This window comes from Cheilinus undulatus, linkage group 18, assembly GCF_018320785.1.
Source record: "Cheilinus undulatus linkage group 18, ASM1832078v1, whole genome shotgun sequence".
In the NCBI taxonomy this organism is placed as follows: domain Eukaryota; kingdom Metazoa; phylum Chordata; class Actinopteri; order Labriformes; family Labridae; genus Cheilinus; species Cheilinus undulatus.
This window is the reverse complement of record NC_054882.1, coordinates 21,252,606-21,273,912: the sequence shown is the minus strand read 5'-3', so window position 1 is coordinate 21,273,912 and position 21,307 is coordinate 21,252,606. Positions and strand designations below refer to the sequence as shown.

At 38.5% G+C, this 21,307-nt stretch overlaps 1 protein-coding gene across 3 annotated transcripts in view; it reads left to right on the top strand.

Moving 5' to 3' along the window:
- ltk (leukocyte receptor tyrosine kinase) overlaps nt 1-21,307 on the top strand; it is a 93,278-nt gene that overhangs the window by 53,831 nt on the left and 18,140 nt on the right. Inside the window, exons 13-19 of one of the 3 annotated variants that reach the window (XM_041812677.1) lie at nt 405-555; nt 705-833; nt 1,066-1,222; nt 10,038-10,223; nt 10,638-10,736; nt 18,377-18,538; nt 18,679-18,789. In XM_041812677.1, the coding sequence (XP_041668611.1) occupies nt 405-555; nt 705-833; nt 1,066-1,222; nt 10,038-10,223; nt 10,638-10,736; nt 18,377-18,538; nt 18,679-18,789 (995 nt within the window). Of the gene's footprint in view, nt 1-404; nt 556-704; nt 834-1,065; nt 1,223-10,037; nt 10,224-10,637; nt 10,737-18,376; nt 18,539-18,675; nt 18,790-21,307 lie in introns of all 3 variants that reach the window. The other 2 variants (XM_041812676.1, XM_041812678.1) reach the window with 2 other exon arrangements.

The window sequence follows — 21,307 nt, the reverse complement described above, 5'->3', positions numbered from 1 at the left end:
GCCTTAATCATGCTGGCCTTGCTGAGAGTAACTGATTGTTCTCTTGCCAGATGAAGAAGACGAGCAATTTAATTGTCTTTGCAGAGCCAGTCATGGGACCTCATTATCACACTTATGATGACAAAAAAGAGGCAACAGAAATGTTGCAATGGATTTACAGGGTATGGGGCTTAAATGGTCACAGCTGCACTTCATGCCAACACCATCACAGAATGTCTGTTTCAAGAGGGAATTTATGTAAAACCTCAGGAGGTTTTGTCAGTTTGACAGAAATCTATTGCCTTTTGTGCAAGTGTATTGAGGTGTATTTATATAGTAAAATGCATACTGTGAAGCCTGAGCCAAAGACAATTTCTGTCACTCACAGTCTGTTATGCTCCTGTGGTGAAACAATTTCCCTTCAGGATCTCTGCCTACGGTGCTGCAGGAGGAAAAGGAGCAAAAAACCACAACAAACGCAACCATGGGGTCTTCATATCTGCAATCTTTCCTCTGGAAAAAGGAGATGTGCTTTACATCTTAGTGGGCCACCAGGGAGAGGATGCGTGCCCGGGGGTGAGTAGGGTGAGAGCAAGGACAGACTCCAAAGATTTGAGTGCAATTCCCTTGGGGAGACAGTTGACCCTAGATTAAAGAAATCTTGCCTGCTGGATTTGTACTTTAAGATTTATACTTCTGAAGTTGAGTCTCCCTCTCCTGTGTAGAGAAACCCCCTAACCCAGAAAATCTGCCTGGGAGAGTCGTCTGTGATTGAAGATAACCGCAGGGGAGAGGCTGGTGCAGAATGGGCAGGGGGAGGAGGTGGAGGAGGGGGAGCGACCTACATCTTTAAGGTGATTGGTAGAGCATTTGTGCTGTTTATCCTTTCCTGTTTTTTTTTTTTTTTGTGGCTCTGTGGCGATTATGTGAACATACTGATAGTAATTGTACATGTAGACATATCAGCAGTTCAGTGGGGTGTTAACAGCTTTGGATGGGGGAAACATACTCTGGAAGTTGGTATCATAACAAAGGAGCAATTAATGTAATTACTCTTCATTTCTAGTATGTTCTCTTGTCTTTCAGATGGAGGAAGGGGAGCTGGTTCCCTTGCTGATTGCTGCTGGTGGAGGAGGAAATGCCTATATGGAGGACCCAGAGTCCACATCTGACCATATTCCACTGGAGCAGTATGAAAACAGCACCGCAGCTCCTGGTACCAGTGGTCAGACTGGTGCTGCAGGTATCATTTGATCTTTTTATTGTTCCAGGTTTATAAAACTGTCTTTGAGATTAATCTCTTTCAGAGTTCACATTATTCCAAATAAAACTGTGTGCTTCACAGTCACTGAGTTAGATATTAAAGGTTGGATTTTCATGCACAACTGCTTTAAGTTTCCAATAATTGATGTCTTTAGTTCACTGCTAAATACCGATAAAGTGCACGTTTTTTTGCTAAGGTATCGGGAAATGATTAGCTTAAAAGTTGAGCAATGAATTAACTTGAATTTTTTGGTGAAATTGAACAAAACAGCAGCTGAATCTTTTCGAGGTGTATGGGGACTTCCAGTTATAGGCATTGCTGAGCAGACAGGTGTCTGGAGCTCTCTGTCAAACTTGAAAAATCTGGCATCTGAACTACCTGAATTATTCAGATGGCCATATATCTCATCACCGAGGGTACTGTGCAGCTCCAAATGTCACCAAGATGATCAAAACAGTCAAAAAATTCTGCTAAATTAGAACCTACGCAGCCAGCTAACAGGAGTGCTAGCAAGGAAGCTACGGATTCTGACATAGCGACTGGTCCCGACTACATCTTGACTGCTATTGAAGCAATGAAGGAGGACTTCATAGCAAGATTTGCCGGACTGTTATATGCAATTCAAGGAGTACAGGGTGAACCTAAAGCAGTGACGGCACACGCCTTGAAAGCTGAAGAGAGAATTAGTTCGAATCAGTACAACATGGTTCCATGCAAGCTCAAAATGCGGCCATGAAAATTACTATCGAGGGTCTAGTTAATGAAGTGGATGGCTGCCATGAGGGCTGCCAGAAAGAAACGTCCCTTGCTCCTGGATAACCAACAGATCATGATCTTTCCTCACATCTCTGCCGATCTGCTAAAACGAAGGAAAATCTTCGATCAAGTGAAGAAGAAACCTGGCATCTCTCGCCTTTCCGGATCTACGGTATGGGGTAGTTCTCCCGGCGACGCTGTTTATTACACGCAAAAGAAGACGCCACACTTTTGAGATGGTGGAGGCAGCGGAGAAGTTCATGCAGGAGCTGAGGGGCCACAGTCATCAATCCGTGGACAAATGAGCAAACTTAACTGTTTCATACCACTTGATGATCACCATGCCTGAGCTAATAGGTATGTTCCAGCCGTCTAGTGGCTGTACATGGACAATATGAACACTGTTTACATGATTCAGTAAGTATTTTATTTACTGTTCATGGCTACAAATGGTGTGCAAAACTAAACACTAAGTTTTACTGCACCACATTAGGAAGAGGGAGTTGGGGTGGTCTCCTTTGGTTGTTAAGCAAGCTGCTCCTCATTATGGTTTCTATGTATGTGGACCAGTGTAGCTCCATAATAGGGCTCATGTGTGGGCTCCTTGGGATGTTTCTTTACTGGGGTGGGTGGGTGTATTTAGTTGGGGAAATACATTCAACTATGTTTCTGTTTTTCCTACTGCCTTAAGTGTTCCCTTTTACAGTCTGTTCTTTGACTATCATGTTACCTTTTTTACTAACAGCCCTTTAAAGTCTCACATCAGATATGCTCACATAACAGTATTCATTTATTTCTTATGGTCTCTGATCTTCAGTTTACCTCTTGGAATGTTAAAAGACTAAACACACTTGTCAAACTAAATCAAGTTATGAGCTGGATTTGGCGGTTGAACTCCAAAATATTTTTTCTGCATGAGAGTCACTTAACCACTGATGATGTAGGCTAATCAGAGTGAGGAGAAGATGGCCAAGCCAGGTGTTCTCAGCCTCTTTAAGCTCACATGTAAGAGGAGTTATTACTATTATGTATTATGTACTATTACTACTATTATACATAAGTCAGTACCTTTTCAGCTTATCAGTGTGACTGAAGATAATTTTGGCAGATATCTTACTATTCAATATCAAATTCTTTCAGTCAGGTTAAATTTGTTAAATGTGTATGGGTCAAATATTGATAATGCAGCATTCTTTAGAAACCTCTTCTTATCATTAGCCACTCTGCTTGGTGAGTTTATCATAGGAGGTGATTTCAATTGTGTTCTGCAGCCAGAGTTGGACAGGTCCACAGGAGTAGACACTTCACATCTGCAGACAAGAAAAGAGCTACTTTCTTGTATTAAGAACTTTAACCTAAATGATGTGTGGAGAAACCTGCACCCAGATCAGTCTACCTTTTCTTGTTACTCCAGTACTTAGAAGACTTTCTCCAGGATTTATTTTTTAGTTTCAGGAAACTTAACATCTAAAATTACTAAATGTTGGTACGATGGTATGATAATTTCAGACCATGCCTCTGTACCATTTTTGTTGAAATTTCCTTGCGTGGTTTATCAGCACCCAAGGTGGCGACTCCAGTCGACTTGGCTCAGGGATCCTGAATTTGTGGAGTATATTGGGGCACAAATTGATTTTTACTTTGAAAACAATACTGATCAGTCTATTGCAGCTGTGAGATGGGAAGCTTGTAAAGCTTTTATAAGAGGCCAAATGATAAGTTTTGTTAGCTTTAAGAACAAATCTCAAAGAGCGGAGATGGAACAACTCAAATCAATCAAAGAAATAGAGAGCCAAATTTTCCAAAACCCTTGCCAACGGCTTATTGTAGAGCTGCATAAGCAAAGAGCTGGATATTTTTTTTTATCTGCAAATAAGGCAACAAAAAGTTGGAAGATATAGTTTTGCTTTGGCTGGAAATAAGGCTCTACTCCCCATTATCCAACCTTTTTGTGGTTGCTGTGATTTAACATACCCGGGTGTTAAAATTATGCAAACTATCAGTAGAATTGTAACAGCCAACTACGACACCCTTACAGAGACAGCTACACAACTTATTAACAGATGGAACACGCTACCTGTTTCTCTGATTGGGAGAATAAATGTCATAAAAATGATAATTTTACCTTCCTGTATCTCTTCCAATCAATACCACTTTCTCCACAACCCTCTTTCTTTAAAATGTTGCAAAAAACCTTCTTCAATTTCATATGGAGAAACAAGTCCAAGACACGTCCAAAACTCAGGCTCTCCTTATTATATATGCCATATGACAGGGGTCAATTACAACTACTAAATCTTAGGTGGTATTTCTGTGTGGCTCAAATTAGAGCAGCGATGTTCTATTTTGTCAAGGATAATCCCCCATCATGGGTAGTAATGGAATCCAAATCGATTGCTATCCTTTAAACTTATATTTGCACTCTGCAGATAAGAAAACTCTTTTGAAACCAACAAAAAATCATTTTCTAAAGAATACAATAATGGTATGGCACACCACCCTCGCGTATTTGGGAGAGGAAAAGAAGCTGTCACAATTTACTCCAATTTTTGTAAACTGTGGGCAGAGCGGATCCAGGTTTCAAACTCTGGGCAACATCTAGTGTATCAAAGGTATCTGATCTTTATTCTGAAAATAAATTTCTGTCATTCATGGAACTTAAAGCTGTGTACCAAATTCACAATAAACTCTTTTTTCAACACCTTCAGCTCCAACTTTAGAAAATCTGAAGGCTAAGGGTCAGGTGTCTCAACTTTATGATATGTTTGTTTGCAACTGCAATGAATCATCAGGTAACATTTTACGGGTGTGGAGACAGGATTTACAGGTGGACATAACATTAGAGGAATGGTCAGAGGCATGTTCTTTAGTTCAAACTCAAACAGTTAATACTCATTCCAAGTTACTGCAATATAAATGGCTTACTAAATAATGTATTACTCCAGCAAGATTACACCGATTTAACTCAAATATTCCTGATACGTGCATTAAATGTGGTGACTAGAAGGGGTCTGTTTCAATGCATGTGAGAGTGTAGCAAAATTATTAGTAAAGAGTTCCGTCTTAACCCCAAACTATGCACTCAATATCTACCCAGATGATTTTGTAATTTCAAATAACTTAAATTCACTGTTTAATGTGTGTTTCTTGGGGGCTAAAAGATGTGTTGCTCGGTAATGGAAACAACAAACAATCTGTGGTGTGTCTCAGTGGTTGAAAGGAACTACCCTTTTTTCTTGCTCTTGAACACATCAGTGATTTTACAAAGAACAAACTCGACAAGTTTTAGAATGTATGGAATGTGTTTTATAGATTTCTTGACAGTAATGGGTTATCAAGTGAGGCTTGGACTTTATGAACAGATTTGAGTGTTGTTTATGTTTTGTTCAACTGTGCTTTGTATTACTTCCCTTCCTTTTTTCTTAAAGTGATACTTCACCATAATAACAATAAATGTATTTTTTGCACACTAATTGTTGAGAAAACCAAGGCACAGCTACCTGTAAGACAGAAGTGTTCTTAAGGACTAAGTAGTAAGTTTCAGTTTCATTTCCAGCCATAAATCACTGCTACTTTGGGAAGCAGAAAGGGAGTGGGTTAGGGAGAAAAGAGCTAGAAGTAAATGCGATAAAATGATGAAACAGCTTTAGCAGATAGCTGTTACATTCTTTTTCTTCTAGATCTGACATTGTCTTATTGGGCACCCCTATATTGCTGAGTATATCTCATATTTCTATATTCATCATCAATTCTGATATTTTGAACCAATTATTTGTAGTTACAGTTGTCAAAGTGTGCATGCGTATATGCATATCTGCAGCCAGGTGCTATCATCGTTAGTGGTTGAAACCTTACATTTTAAGAGAAACAGCTTTTGAAAAAATACATTTACAATGTGATTACAAAAAGAAAAGAAGCTTCTCCATCAGTAAATGTTTTGCTGAGACATTTTGACATGAGGACAACATGCTACTTCAGTGTGAGTACTGGTGTTGGTATTGTTTTCTGAATGGCCCTCATGATTGGCTGCAATTTAGCATGCCCTAGTCAACAATGAGCTCCTTTTTTCCACTAAGTTGTGAAAGTGCTTGAACCTCGAATAGCAACAAGATTTTGTGCGATCAAAAGCATGTTTTTCATTTCTCTAAAAGGCAGTGTTGTCTGTAGAGGCATGGCTGGCTGAAGCCCACACGATGACAGGTTTGTTCTTTATACAAACACTAAAGCAGCAGGGGTTTGCATGCATACTTGCACTCACACAGCAGGATATCTATAACCTGTGGATAATGGGATTGTACTGCATCGTACATTTTTCCTGACGGGTCTCAACCTTTAAAGAAAGGCATTTATGCCAGAGCAGCTCCTCTTAGCTGTTGGAAAAGCCTGCTTGATCGTTCTACATAAATCCCCTCTGACACACATTGACCGTCTATCAGCTTATCATATAGAAACCTCTGTGAGACTGTTTAGATAAAGATCTGAGTGTTGGGAGAAAAATGTAGCTTTGGGTACTGGAGTGTGCATGCATGTTTGTGTTAATGTGTGTCTCTGAGTTGTTGATGAACTGTGTCTGGCATTTCTGAAACTGATCATTCTGCCATCACATGAGACTTCAGGTGATAATTTAAGAATGTCTCACACTCAAGTACTCCTGCTGGACATATGTGTGGATTTAAAGCTTGCTTTTATCTGCTCCCTGCTGTATATCAGGCTTTGATCAGCAGGTGGTTCAAGCTATTGACTCGTACATTTTGATTTATGGTAGAAACAGAGCCAACGTGCGAACTGAACATTCGAATGTGGCTGTGAGTAGGTGTAAAGTGATGAACAAAAGGCAATGTCAAAAACATCTTTTTCATGAACAGTGAATGGCTGACCCTCTCCAATATTCTCCCCATCATTAAACAAACAAAAATTTACACCAAATAGCAATGGACAGTACAGCTCTTTTTTGCTGTGATTCTCTGCCTGCTTTACTCTGCTTCCTACTTCCTGCAAGTTAGTCTCTTCATTGAAATTTCCTGCCTTCTTGGGACTTTGTGGTAGGACCGAATACATAAATTCCAGCATGGTTTTCTCTTTGAACAACAAGCAAACAGCTTTGTATGACTGCAGCTAATTCAGAGTGCTCTGGTAGATAAACAGCCTCCAGTAAGAGCTGGATTTAAAAAACTGCATGGTCAGGCACAGAATCTCTGAAAACATCTGTAGTGCAGCGTTTTACTAGTAATACAATGAAAACAACTGATCAGACACAATTCTCAAAGTGACTTTAGGGGACACTACTAAATCCTTGCTCTTCAAAATCAGTTTAAAAACATAGGATGAACTTATCAGTCTGTGAAAACAGGTGTGTAATGTGGTCTGTGGCTCTGCAAAATTACAATTGAATTAAACACCCACAAATTAAATAAACAGGGTAAAGTATTTTAGAAGAAACATTGCTACTCTAAGAGCAAGGTGTGCACTCCAGTAGAGAAGAAGATATGAAACATACTCAAACAATAGCTGGTATTTCTCTGCATGTTATATTGGGGGGACAGGTGCAGCATCCTCAGCACAGAAACAACAAAAAATATCTGATATAATTTTTAAAAAAAATCATATCAAACTGTGGTTGTAAATCTTCTTTCATACACATGATGAATGCTGAGGACGGTAACATAAACTCTGTCTAGATGCCAAACCTGAAAAAATAACCTTATGATGGAAATTTGCATTAAAAATAACTGATAAAAAGCTTTTAAGATGATAATGGTTTCCAAGAAGGTTAGATAGAACAAGATTACCCAATTGCATCCTGGAAAAGCTTTTTAGAGGCTTGACCTTCACCAAAAGTCAGCTGTCTTGGCTTCTCCAGCATCAATTCAACTTCATTTTGATAAATATGTTGCTCTAAATTCCCCTAATGCTTTCTTAGTTTATTACTACAGTGCCTATGAAAAGTATTCAACCCCACCAATGTTTTACCCTTTTATTGATTTTGTGAATTAGTCATGGCCAAAGAGGACTACAAAAAAATCTCTTAAATGTCAGAGTGAAAACAGATTTCTACAACATGGGGCCAATTAAATAAAAATGTGTAAAATAAGTGACTGCGTAAATATTCACCCGCTTTAAAGTGACTGACCTAATTCAACAAAGATCCAGCCAATTGGTGTTAGTAGTCACACAATTAGGGAAATTCAAGATCACCTTAGAGCAGGGAATGTGTCTCATTTTATTGTAGTATAAAGACACCTCTCTCTGGAAGGTCCAGTCATTGGTTAATCACTATTCCTGGCTACCATTACACCATGAAGACAAAAGAACACTTCAAGCAACTCAGAGAAAAGGTTATTGAAAAGTATAAGTCAGGGACATGTATAATTCTGCCTAGATCAGGCTGTCCTCACAAACTGAGTGACCATGCAAGAAGGAGACTAGTGAGAGAGACACCTATGACTACTGTGAAGGAGTTACAAACTTCAGCAGCTGAAATGTGAGAGACTCTGCATACAACAACTGTTGTCTGGGTTATTAACCAGTGAAAGCTTTATGGGAGAGTGGCAAAGAGAAAGCCACTGTTGAAGAAAACTCATTAAATCCCAACTATAGTTTTTCAAATGGCATGTGTGAGACTCCACGGTTCAGTGGAAGAAAGTTCTTTGGTCTAATGAGAAGAAAAATTGTGCTCTTTGACCATCAGACTAGATGCTTCGTTTAGTGGACACCAAACACTGCACATCACCACAAACACATCATCCCAACAGTGAAGCACAGTGGTGGCAGCATCATGCCGTGAGGATGCTTTCTCGGCAGCTGGCCCTGGAAGGCAGGGTAAAATGAATGTGAGAAAATATGGGAAATTCATTTAGGACAGTCTTCTTTGTCTTGGGTGAAGTTTTTTTTTTTTTTCAGTAAGACAATGACCCAAAGCATACAGCAAAAGCTTCACTGAAAAGGATAAAAGACAACATGTTGACTGTTCTGAAGTGGCTAAGTCAAGGCACAGACCTCAGAGCTTGAGCAGTTTTGCAAAGAAGAACGTAGTAAAATTACAATGTCCAGATGTGCAAGGCTTATTGAGACCCATCCACGCAGACCCAGTACTGTGATCGGCAGGGTTTGTAAGTTTGTTGGTTTATTAGTTTGTTTGTTAGCAACATAACTCAAAAAGATATGGACGGATTTTGATGAAATTTTCAGGAAATGTCGGAAATGGCTTAAGGAAGAACTGACTGGATTTTGGGAGTGATCTGGATCACCGTCTGGATCCAGGAACTTTTTAAAGGATTCTGTATTATTGGGAGATAGGGCTAATGATGGAGGTCTGTGCTCTCCGAGTGCTTTTCTAGTTTTATTTAATTGACATTACTTTGTAAGAATCTGTTTTCACCTTGACATTTAAAATTTTTTTTTGTTTAGGTCTTAATAGCCAAATTATATTGACTATGACTGGTTTATAAAATAGATAAAACACCCAAGGTGGTGAATACTTTTTATAGACACTGTAAATAACTGGCTTATTTTTAACACTGATCCTGCATCCTGGTTTACATTTGATAGCAACCAACCAAAGTTCCTTCTGCATGAAATTTTACCATAAGTTGCCCAGTGTCCACAGAAACATGCTATGAATAAAGAACAAAGTATCCAGCTGTGCCACAGCCCTCCTAAATCCATCCACATGTGTTATCCATCTTAACTGCCTTACTGTGCGTGTCTCTAATCTGGTTCAAAGTTTCCAGTGGAAGTATCTGTTCACCCTGCCAGTCAATTAAAGCTCTTCATCCTTGCTCAGTTAGCAATTGTGAAGGAAAGTTTAAGTGAACAGCAGCATCACTGATCAAGAGGACAAAATGAAGAAGAAAATTAACCTATTCTCTACATCATAGTTACCTCTAAGACAGGTATTCTTCCAAGATCATTTTTCATTTCATTTTTGTTCTTTTCTTATAACCTGTATGCTTTATTTCCCCATTTAATTATCTTTGCAATATGTACAATCTGATTTTTTTTTAAATTTTTTGCTTGTTTTGTGTCTCTTTCCCTGAAGGTGGAGGTGGTGGCTGGATGGGCAGTCCCAGTTCTAACCCCAGGGCAGGAAAGTCTCTATTAGAGGGTGCTGAGGGGGGGTCATCTTGTCCCCTTGCTCTGTCAAAGCTTAGCTGGTCCACCTATGGGGGCTTTGGAGGCGGAGGGGGAGCTTGCACATCGGGGGGAGGTGGAGGAGGATATAGAGGTAACTTTAACGTGACACTATCCGAACTCCTTCCTTTACGTTTGAGAAACAGTGTGCAATAGTCTTGCAGAGTATAATAGTCACACTTCAGTAACCCTGTTGTAGCGTCAAGGAGTACCACAAACTGCAGCGATATCTTCTTGTTTTTAGGATTGTTCCCGATTATAAGAAGTAGTTCAACATTATTTTTCTTTATTCTTCTTTATTTATGCCCATGAAAAATACAGTAAAATAATGTAAAAGCCCACCGGAACTGGCAAAACAAGCCCCATTTTATGATTCAGTATGTTCTTTGTGGGGAGAAAGCTGTCAAACGTAGTGACAAACTGGCCGTTTGAAACACTTTTGAACCGTTGTGACATAATTTATAAAGCAGACTGATAGGGAATGATCACATCAATTTTTCTATGACAGGAGGTGACGCTACGCTGACAGATGAGATTACAGCCGACGGTCAGAATGGAATCTCATTTGTTCATCAAATGGGGGAGATTTTCCTTCAGCCTCTGGCAGGTGAGACTGGTGCAGCTCAGCACATCATGATGAAATGACGACAGCCATGTTTATTCACAGAGTGACTTGGTCAGAGTGCAAGAAAGATAGAAAATAAAGGAAAATAGAGTGGAAACTATATTATATTGTAAAAGGCCACCAGAATACAAGTCCACTCTAAGAAGTTTACTTTGGTCAATTTAGAAGTTACAGAAGAATTGAATAGACAGTGGTTAAGTGTAACTGATGAGAGATGAGTGGAAGAAAGATGAGTGGAAGAAAGTAAAGGATGCTTCTTTAAACCAGCTTAAAGTGAATACACCATTAAAAGGCTAACATATCTAGAACATGAGATTGGAGGTTTGTTTACTTGCACATGTAAACATTTATTCAGACCCAAACTTGACTGAGCTTTTCTGTGTGTGCTCCACACTCCCTGTGTTGGACTTTGATCCAGAAATCGAGCAGCATAAGGGCCTTTGTCCACAGAAGAGTTTTAGTGCTTCTAGTGTTTGTTTTCAATACAAAGCCAATGTAGTCCAGAGATCTTACTACTCAGTGTACTGAGTGGCAAAAAATCCCTCTCTGTGTCAGCTGTCTTTGAACCTTTCAGCTGTAAACAGATCAATTTTGGAACAGTGTCATGCTTGTCAATGTCAATTCTCTCTCACTGGCCAATCAAGATAAAGAAGGGGAAAGACTTCTGATAATGGCGGAAAGTAGTGTTGTAGTCGGGTCACCAAACCTCAAGTCTGGGTCAAGTCCCAAGTCCCTAGTGTTTAAAGTCAAGTCTGAGTCACCAAAGAAGAATCCTCGTCGAGTCCCCTTTACCTGAGTCAAGTCCTGATTACCCATGTTCGAGTCCTAGACAAGTCCCCAGTACCTTTAAACCATTCCATCCTTCCAGGTGGGTTACGTTGATGTGTTTTATTAATGTATGAATTTCTTCAACTTTTTATTTTAAAGGGCTAGAGGAGCTGTTTACAACAGTTGTTCACGAACAAAACTAAACACTTACAACCCGGTGGTTGAGTAGCCTTAGAGACGGTGTTAATTTTGGCAACTATTTTTTCTTTTAGTCTTTAGACAAAAACACGTTAAGTTTTAGTCACTTTTTAGTTCTGATCACTCTTCATAGTTTAATTCGCTGAAAACTGAAAAACATTACAGTCCAGGATGACGATCATTGATTTTTATTGATACTGATACTCTTATTAATACTCAATGATCACACTATTCAGCAATGTTACTTATGTTGAGAGGATTATTTGTGTTTTTAGGGTGGAAAAATTAGACATGTTTTTTTTTTGTTTGTTTGTTTTTTGTGTTTTGTTATTTAGATTTTTAGTAAGAACAGAGCCAAAACATTCCACATCACAACTATGCAAAGACTTCCTGTTCCCTTTTTTTCCCCCAGAAGAAAAACAAAACCAAAAAAAAAAACAACTGTAGCACAATAATAATAACAATAACAATAGTAATTAAAAAAATAATAATACTAACAATAAATAAAAAATCAGGTGTAAGTCCTTGGCCCTTGGAGCATTTTCACAAAACGCACACCAAATAAAGATATATATATATATATATATATATATACATACACATATCTACACCCACACCTACATATACATACACCCATACATATACATACTTGCACACATACATATGAAATAATAATAAACAAATAAGTAAATAAATAAATAATATAATAATGTTAGTAACAATAGTAATAATAGTAAAAAATAAGGTAAAAAATAAAATAAAGCACACTTAGATTAAATTAAATCGTTCTTTTTTAAACAAACGTTTTGGCCTCCGACAACTATGTACACTTGAGTAGCTTAACAAAAAATTAGAGGGGAGAGTGACATAAATTCCATCGTTTATGATCAGTTAAAGTAGGATTCAATGTAAAGATATACCTAGTCCAAGGTGTCCAACAGCTTACAAACTTCTCTTGTTAGAGTCTAAGCCTGAAAATGAGTCTCTCCATAATGAAAATATCATGAATCACGTCAAACCAATTCTCAACTGTTGGTACAACTACTGACATCCATTTTCTCATGAGAGCTTTTTTACTTGCTAACATTAAAAGACAACATGTTTTTAACCGAACTCATGCTTTACATCTATCTTATACTAAATATTACTCCTTTAAAATGACTGGATTTATTCAGATGTCTCGCTAGAAACTAAAATTTCAATTATCTCCGTGTGACATTTGAACACATCATTAAAAGGTCTTAACTTTGCCCCCCTTTAATGCTCTAATGTCTGAGTTGTCTTTAAACACATCAAAAATTTACCGTATGCCACCTTGTGTAGCTCACTAATCAGCATCGTCTCACCGTTGTTAATGCAGAGTTCAATGTTGGATTGATATTTTTAACTAAGGGGACTCATTACAAGGTTTAAGAGTTTATATCACTGTTTCCAAGACTGAGGAGGATTACTGTACAGCAGCTAATATGATGAGCCTAAATTGACTGTGGTTAACCTCAGTCTGGCAGGGCCACTTTTTCACAGCTTTTCTCCGTCACAGTGTCATAGTCCTGCATTCAAAGGCAATGATGGTATAGTGTAAACTTTTTGGACTACTGGTTTAATGAAAAAGATGCCTCAGTTAAAGAAAACCTTTGCACAGTGGAGGTGTACAGTGTAATGAATGAGCTGCTGGGTACGTCTTTCACAACTTTTCCTTTAACTTTAGGCTAAGGGCTCAACTACCATGCCTGGAGCTAGAAGGAGTGCACACTCCACATGGTAAGGACAGATGTTCCTGAAAAGGCTTCACAGTCACACAGAACGTACACATTGCAGACTTTTGCTGAACGCAGTGGAAATCAGCGTGCAAGAAGAAAACTCCCACAAAACAGGCAGGTGGTGAAACCTCCTTACTGCGGTTGCATGCTCTCCTTTGCATGTATGGGGAACAGACCTCATCCCTACCAACTGGAAGAGGAGGATGATGTGAGTGTAAGAACTACAGGGCCTTTGATCTTCTGTCAGTGCCAGGCAAGGCCTTTGCACTGATACTGCTTGACAGGATCTGTGATCTGCTGCTCTAACACCAGTGGCCTGAACTATTGGGCTTTAAACCTAAGAGGTCTACAGTAGACCCCATTCTTGGTTGCTGCAATAGCTTGCAGCCTATGTTGACTTCCAGAAAGCAATTGACTCTGTTAGTAGAGATGCACTCTGGAGGATTCTGGAGCACTGCAATATCCCCCGTTTGCTCATCCAGCTGATAACTGCCTTATTCTGATACAGAGAGTGCTGTGAAGTGTGGTGGCTCTGTGTTTGACTTCTTCTTGGTTGATTCTGTGGTGTGGCAGGGTTTTTCTTAGCTCCTATGCTCTAGAACAGGGGTCTCAATACAACCAGCGACTGATATACAGTAAAAGCTGCTGTCATGTTTATAAAGAGAAATGATCCAGTATCAGTTGCAGGTACCATTTAATGAGTGCTGCATGTTTGCACACAAAAGGGTTAATTAGCTACTTTAGAAAGAGAATTTATTTGCAAGTAATCTCAACAGGTACTGCAAAATATGCTGTCCTTGTAACAAGGCAATTTTTACAGATTTTAACGTTTTTAGAATCCACTGATGATGAATTTACTAGACTGGATTATTCATTAAATACACATTCAGCATGACTGGTCATGGCCCTGGACCAAGCAAAAACCATCAATGCCTTCACCCTCAACCATAACAGTCGGAAGATTTTTTATTACGAAGACATCAAAAGAGCATTTTTTCAGCTGCATTGTGTTAAATGCATTTTTCGGTTAAGGCACCTATTTTAAAAATCTCGTTCTTTTCTCTTGATGTGTATTCATATTATGGATGTAATATGAATTGAGCCTTTTGTTGGTTTTAAAGCAGCAGTGTTGTTGATTTGCAGCAGAAGCTGGTTGATTTTTGTAACTGAGACTGGAGTGTGCGTGTGTAAAATGCGCAGGCCGCACTAACTCTACACTTTGATGTCAAGTAGGGGGCCACAAAATATCTTCCCGGGCTGCAATTGGCCCGCAGGCCACGAGTTTGAGACCTATGCTCTAGAGCTTGTATGGACTGGATAATGGGGTGGGTAACAGGGTCAGCGAAATGTGGAGTGTCATTTGGCGATGTCCAGATCATTGATGCAGGCTGTGCTAAATAATTACAAATGGCAGTTTTGAAAGAAGAAAGAAATAATAGAAAGAAATGTGATGTCATTAAATGCAGACATGCTGGAAGGTCACAGGATGCAAACTCAGATAGGACTTTTTAGTCATCCATTTTTATTAAAGATTATATAACACACTTGCATCACTGCTAAGAGTTTGTACAGGAACAGATAACACTAAGAGGGCTTGATACCAAAGCAAAGAGTTGCTGTCGGTTTAGAGATTAAATCCTGAGCTCATGGCTCTCTGTGCACTAAGCTCTGAGCAAATCATCCACACATTGTGTATGTGCACTGCCTGTGCCTGTTAGTTCAGAGTTATCTCCATCATCCCTTAAATCTAAAGCTCCTGTACAATCAAAAAAAAAAAAAAAAAAAAAAAAAAAAAAAAAAAAAAAAAATATATATATATATATATATATATATATAGATATATAGATATAGATATATATATACAGTGCTTAACCAAAGTAAGGTTTATGCCACAGCTGCCCTAAATAACAGCACTGGTAATTACCAAAATCATTTTTTATGTTTCTGCAATGGTTAATACACCAATATGTAGAAGCTCTTTAACCGAAATGATATTTTTAATGCTAAAATATAATTATTATTGTTATCCATGAATTTTCAAATTTACTGATTTACAAAAAAACTGAAAAAATAGTAAAGCACATTAATATTTCTTGATTAATATGTCAAATTATAGTTATTTACTGTCATTCCTGAACAAAAAAATTTGTTTTAGTGGTTGAATGTTAAGCTTGATTCATTTCTGACTTCTCAGAGAAGCCCAGTGAGCCGGCTCAAATTTGGGTGAGTTCAGATTGAAATTCCTCATTTCTGTTCAAAATGGTAGAGTCCGCATTAAAGCACATACATAAATATATATATATATATATATATATATATATATATAGTGTGTGCTCCCCCCATCTTGAGACTGCCGGCCATCTGATTCTTATTATGTAGCAGCTGGAACAGGAAGGTAGTTGACTAATTTACAGCCTCATGCAGCCTGTTGCTCTCGGCGCCAGCACACAGTCCTCCATTCTCATGTGAAAGATGTTGTTGTTGCTGCTGTGTGCGCTGCCAGTCAGCGCTATCAAACACAATGACCTCCTCTCCCGTCTTCAAAAGAACAGTCAAGAAAGATGCAAAGAGATTAAATTATGTGGTTATAATTAAATATAGAGATGAATATGTTGTTTTTCTTTAATCTTATTAAATCATCTTCATGTCTTGAAGAGGATCAGATTTAATGAATTTCTCACATGACAGCACAAAGCAGATTCATAATTTTAATCAAGAAACATATAATTATAGCTTATGGCACAGACTGGAGATCTGTTATCAGAGTAAGAGTATAAATTTGGTAATGAGGGAAATTATTTAATCATAATTCAGTGAGATGTTATTTCAAATGCAAACTTTTTAAAGTGTTCTAACTTTACATTTGGTCCCATCTTTTAGGGGTTGTTTCGATGCTAAATGCACATCATGAATCCCTTGCATCCATATTTTCATGTCAGGGTTGGCTGATTATCTAAAAGTTTTTCAGAAAAGTTTTCTCAAAGCTGGAGTCAGTCAGGAGTGAGCAAGATATTTGTAGCTGCACAGTAGTGTATGCTCGATGCTCCTTGAAGTATTTCTAGCTGATGTTAAAAAAAACACTATAATGCAAAGCAGAAGCATGTCCAAATAACATGTAAATAATCAGAATATTGAATATATAATTAATGGTTAAAGGATAAAAATGTCAATTTGTGGCTCAAAAGACAACCTTCTAGATATGACAGGGATTTACTGAGAAAAAGTCATTTGTAAAAGTATCACCAGTTCTTGTTGGAGTCTCCTCCAGACTCAATGCTCCCCAACTCACATACTGTGCTTATAAAATGTAATACACCCCCTTGGGTGTTTTACCTTTTTATGATTTTACAAATACAATGTGGCTAATATAGTTTGCTTTTTGACAAAAGAAAATTACAAAAACAAACCCTCTTTAATGTAAAGGTGAAACAGATTTCTACAAAGCAATGTCAATGAAACACAAATTTGCAGGTAAAATAAGTGACTACATAAATATTCACCCCCTTTGAAGTGACTAACCTAATTCGACAGAGGTTCAGCCCACTGGTGCTAGTAGTCTCTCAGTTAATGAAATGTGGATCACCTGAGTGCAGTGAATTTGTCTCAAGTGATTGTAGTATAAAGACACCTGTGTCTGGAAGGTCCAATCACTGGTTAATCACTATTCCTGGCTACCATTACACCATGAAGACAAAAGTACACAAGCAAGCAAGCAGAAAGGTTATTGAAAAGTATAAGTCAGGGGATGGAAACAAAACAAATTCCAAGGAACTGAACATCCCCTGGAGTTCAGCTAGATCCATCATCAAGAAATAGAAGGAATATGGCACATTTGTAAATCTGCCTAGATCAGGCTGTCCTCACAAACTGAGTGACCATGCAAGAAGGAGACTAGTGAGAGAGGCCACCAAGACACCTATGACTACTCTGAAGGAGTTACAAGCTCCAGTGGCAATGATGCATATGACACCTGTTGCCTGGGTCCTTCATCAGTCAAAGCTTTATGGGAAAGTGGCAAAGAGAAAGCCACTGTTGAAGAAAACTCATATTAAATATGGACTGGAGTTCACCTAAAGGCATGTGTGAGACTCAGTGGTAAAGTGGGAGAAAGTTCTTTGGTCTGATGAGACAAGGCACTGTTTGGTGGACACCAAACACTGCACACCACCACAAACACACCATCCCTGCTGTGAAGCATGGTGGTGGCAGCATCATGCTGTGTGGTTGCTTCTCAGCAGCGGACTCTGAAAGGCTTGCAAAGTAAGAGAGTAAAGTGAATATAGCAGTCAGTCTGTAAGAGAACTATGGCTTAGGAGAAGATTTATTTTCCAGCAAGAAAATGATCTGAAGCATACAGCAAAAGCTACATTTTAAAAGCTACATTCAAAAGAAACATTTTAAAGTGAATGTTGTGGAGTGGCTGAGTCAGAGCCTAGACCTCAATACGAAAGAGAATTTGGTGCTGGACTTGAAAAGGGCTGTTTTTGTCTGATCCATGTCCTGACAGAGCTTGAGCACTTTTGCAAAGAAGGATGGAGTAGAATTGAAATCATTCTTGATTGAGACCTATCCACACACACTCAGTGCTGTGATTACAGCTAAAGGTGCTTCTACTAAATACTGACTTGAAGGAGGTTTATATATATACAGTCATTTATTTTACTTTGTATATTTTAATTAAATTGGCATTGCTTTGTAAAGATCTGTTTTCACTATGAAATTAAAGAGTTTTTTTGACAGAAAAAGCCAAAATATATTCACCATGATGTGTTTATAAAATCAATTAAAGGATAAAACGTGCAATGGGGCAATTACTTTTTATAGGCACTGTAGACTTTAAGAGAAATTCTGTCTTCACATTCATGTGTTAAATTGTGTGCACATTCTTCCCTCCAGCCATGGAGAGCCACGGTGAGTGTGAGATCAAGGTTCAGCTCAACTGCAGCCACTGTCAGACACAGAGCTGCAAACGGGATGAAGACACTCACCTGATCCTGTGTCTCTGTGAAGAGGACGAAGTCCTGGCCAATGACAATGTCACATGTATCCGCACCATGAGTATGTACTGAACCAAAAATACCCTGCTTTTTTCTTTAATGTCAAACAGTTTATATGTCCTTTCCCATCTATAAAGACAAAGAATTTAAACTAAAGCCTGCTTTTAACTTAATCCTTACTTCTCACCTCACTCACAGCAGGTCCACAGGGCCTGGCTCCACAGGGCCAGTTATCATCGTCTTTGATCCTGGCAGTCGTCGTCTCAACCATCGCCAGCGGCATTGCACTGATTTGTGCTGGCGTCATCCTCAGTAAGAGATGCTTCCAGTTCTGTGTGCAGTCTGTGCCCTCCACCTTTCACCGGCTGTGAGCACAGCTGCATATGCAGATGGAACAGACAGCAGAAACAGGACTTTCGAGTCATATATCATTCTCTGGCAGGGCTCTAGATCATGAAAGGAGCTGCCAGAGAGATTTGACTTTAAATAATTTGTCATTGCAACAAAAGGAAGTGAGCACAAGTGGACACTTAAATGCACTTATTTGAGGTGAAGATCTCCTTTTGTTAGCAGGTAAACACATCATGACAATTTGGGGGGTGAGGGGTATGAAAAAAGATTTTATTGTAGATTTAAAGTGAGATAATGAAGGTGACTGCAGGTAAAGACCACATTATCTTCCACTGTATTTAATGCCAACCAGTTATTTTAACATGGAACAATAGTGATGACCCATAAGCTGTATTATGAATTACATTTTTGTTTTTTAACACAATTAGACCTAAGGCCATCTAAAAAAGCCCAGTAAAACCTAAGTATTGTTTGAAAACAACCTCCCAAAAATTGAGGGTTTTCTTGAGAAACTGCACAGTTGCACAAGTGTATTTCAGTGAATCATGTTGCAGTTCAAAGGGAGGAACACAAACGTCTGACATCTAACTAAGAAGTTTCTCTCAGTTGAAAATGTGCATTGGTGAGTGAAATATGAATCAGTAAATGTCAAGAATTATGATTCAGTGGTTGAGAAAATATTAACATTTAAATTTTGGGAAATATAGAGAGGTTTAAGTACCTAAAAGGTTTACATTTCGGTTACTTAGGGAAGTGCACAGTGAAGATTTACTAACGCTTGGGCATTGACTCTGAACTATGTCAGGACACATCTTATATGCTACTAATATTAGCACTGTGATAGGAAGCAATTACCAGAGGTTTGGGATCTGTTTTTGAATAAGGATATGACTAGATTTGTTCAAGAAGTTTTAATTTGAGATAATCTTGCAGCCAGACATGCTGTACAATGCTTTACTGATGATGTTGCACAAATAAACTGCTTAAATAGGAATAATTAGGGAATTAACCTTTTTGTAGTTTTATTTTACTAGCCAGTGGTAAAAAAAACACACACCACAACAAGCTAATATTTAATGTAAATGGTTGTGATACCATAACCTTATGACAGTCATGTTGCATTAGTGTTTAACTTATCATAAACTGCTGTGCAATTTATATTTTTAAATGTTGACTAATGTACTAAATCCTGACTTATTTACTGACGTTTGTTTGCAGTAGTAACAACATACCATAGGACAGTGAGGGATTATTCACTATTAATGCTCTTTGCACCTTTGTCGTCTTTTTGACAACCGTCTGCTGCAGAAAAATCAGGAAGGGAATCATGACATTTTAGTCGACCCGCTAATCCTCCATCAAGAGCCATTTGAGGTGTTGGAATATAGCAGAGCCTCTCTCACGTCCTCTCCATAACCTCACAGGGAGGGCAGAATAATAATTGGAGCTCAATAGCTGAAAACTCACTCTCTCTTTCTCACTGTCACTTCCTGGATCGGTGTTTTATATAGGGAGTCTCGAGTTAAATTGGCACTACTCTGGCTTTCTTCAAACTCTCTCCTCTCACTCTCAAATGAAGGCATTAGGGGTTTCTGAATTAAGTGATACATGCAGTAAACCCCCAGAAATGTGGGTGGGCGGGGGGGTGTATTATAAAAGCAATATCTGATATGTCCCACTGGGATTGAGCGAGAAAATACATTTTTTAGTATTCCAGCTGATCCAAGACATATCTGATGACCTGAGGAGACAGAGAGGTGGTACGGAGTTTCACACTATTTGATCATAAGATAATCATCTGTTTTACACAGAGAATGAGGGCAAATCAGCAGATCAGAAAGATAAAGAAAGATTAAATTTATTGATCTCACTCTCTTGATTCCCAGAAGATGACTCCCTTGTGTTTTTGTGCACTGTTTGAGCTGTTTATGCTCAGCTGCATACAGGTATCCTATTGTTTAAATGCAGAGCACATTCATCTCCTCATGAGGATGAATGTTACTTCCTCTTTCTACTTAAAAAGAAAGGAAAATAAATTATCCATCTGCATGTGTAAAGCTGTAAGATCCGTTTCCTTCTGCAGACAAAACAATTCACAGAGAGTACTGTGCTTTCAGAAGATGAGTCATTGTAGGGAAAGGAGCAAAAATGTTAAACATTGTATGGGAAATGCATGAAAGTGGGGAAGACAGGCCACTCAGGCTGACATATATTAGTCATTGTATGAACTGTGTGAAATGAATGCCAAAAGTTAGAGTTAAGCTTGGTATAACATCCATGAACTTTGTGCAATCACATTTAATCAGATGGATATTAATTGCAGATGAGACGGTTGTTTTGCTGATTGTAGCCCGACATAGTGAGTGTAACTGCATGACACTGTATTCAAAGTGAAAACTAAACTGATTTCATTGAACAACACAATCAGGAAACAACTTTTTATAAGGAATCATTGCTTTATTCAGTCAGATTGTTTAAC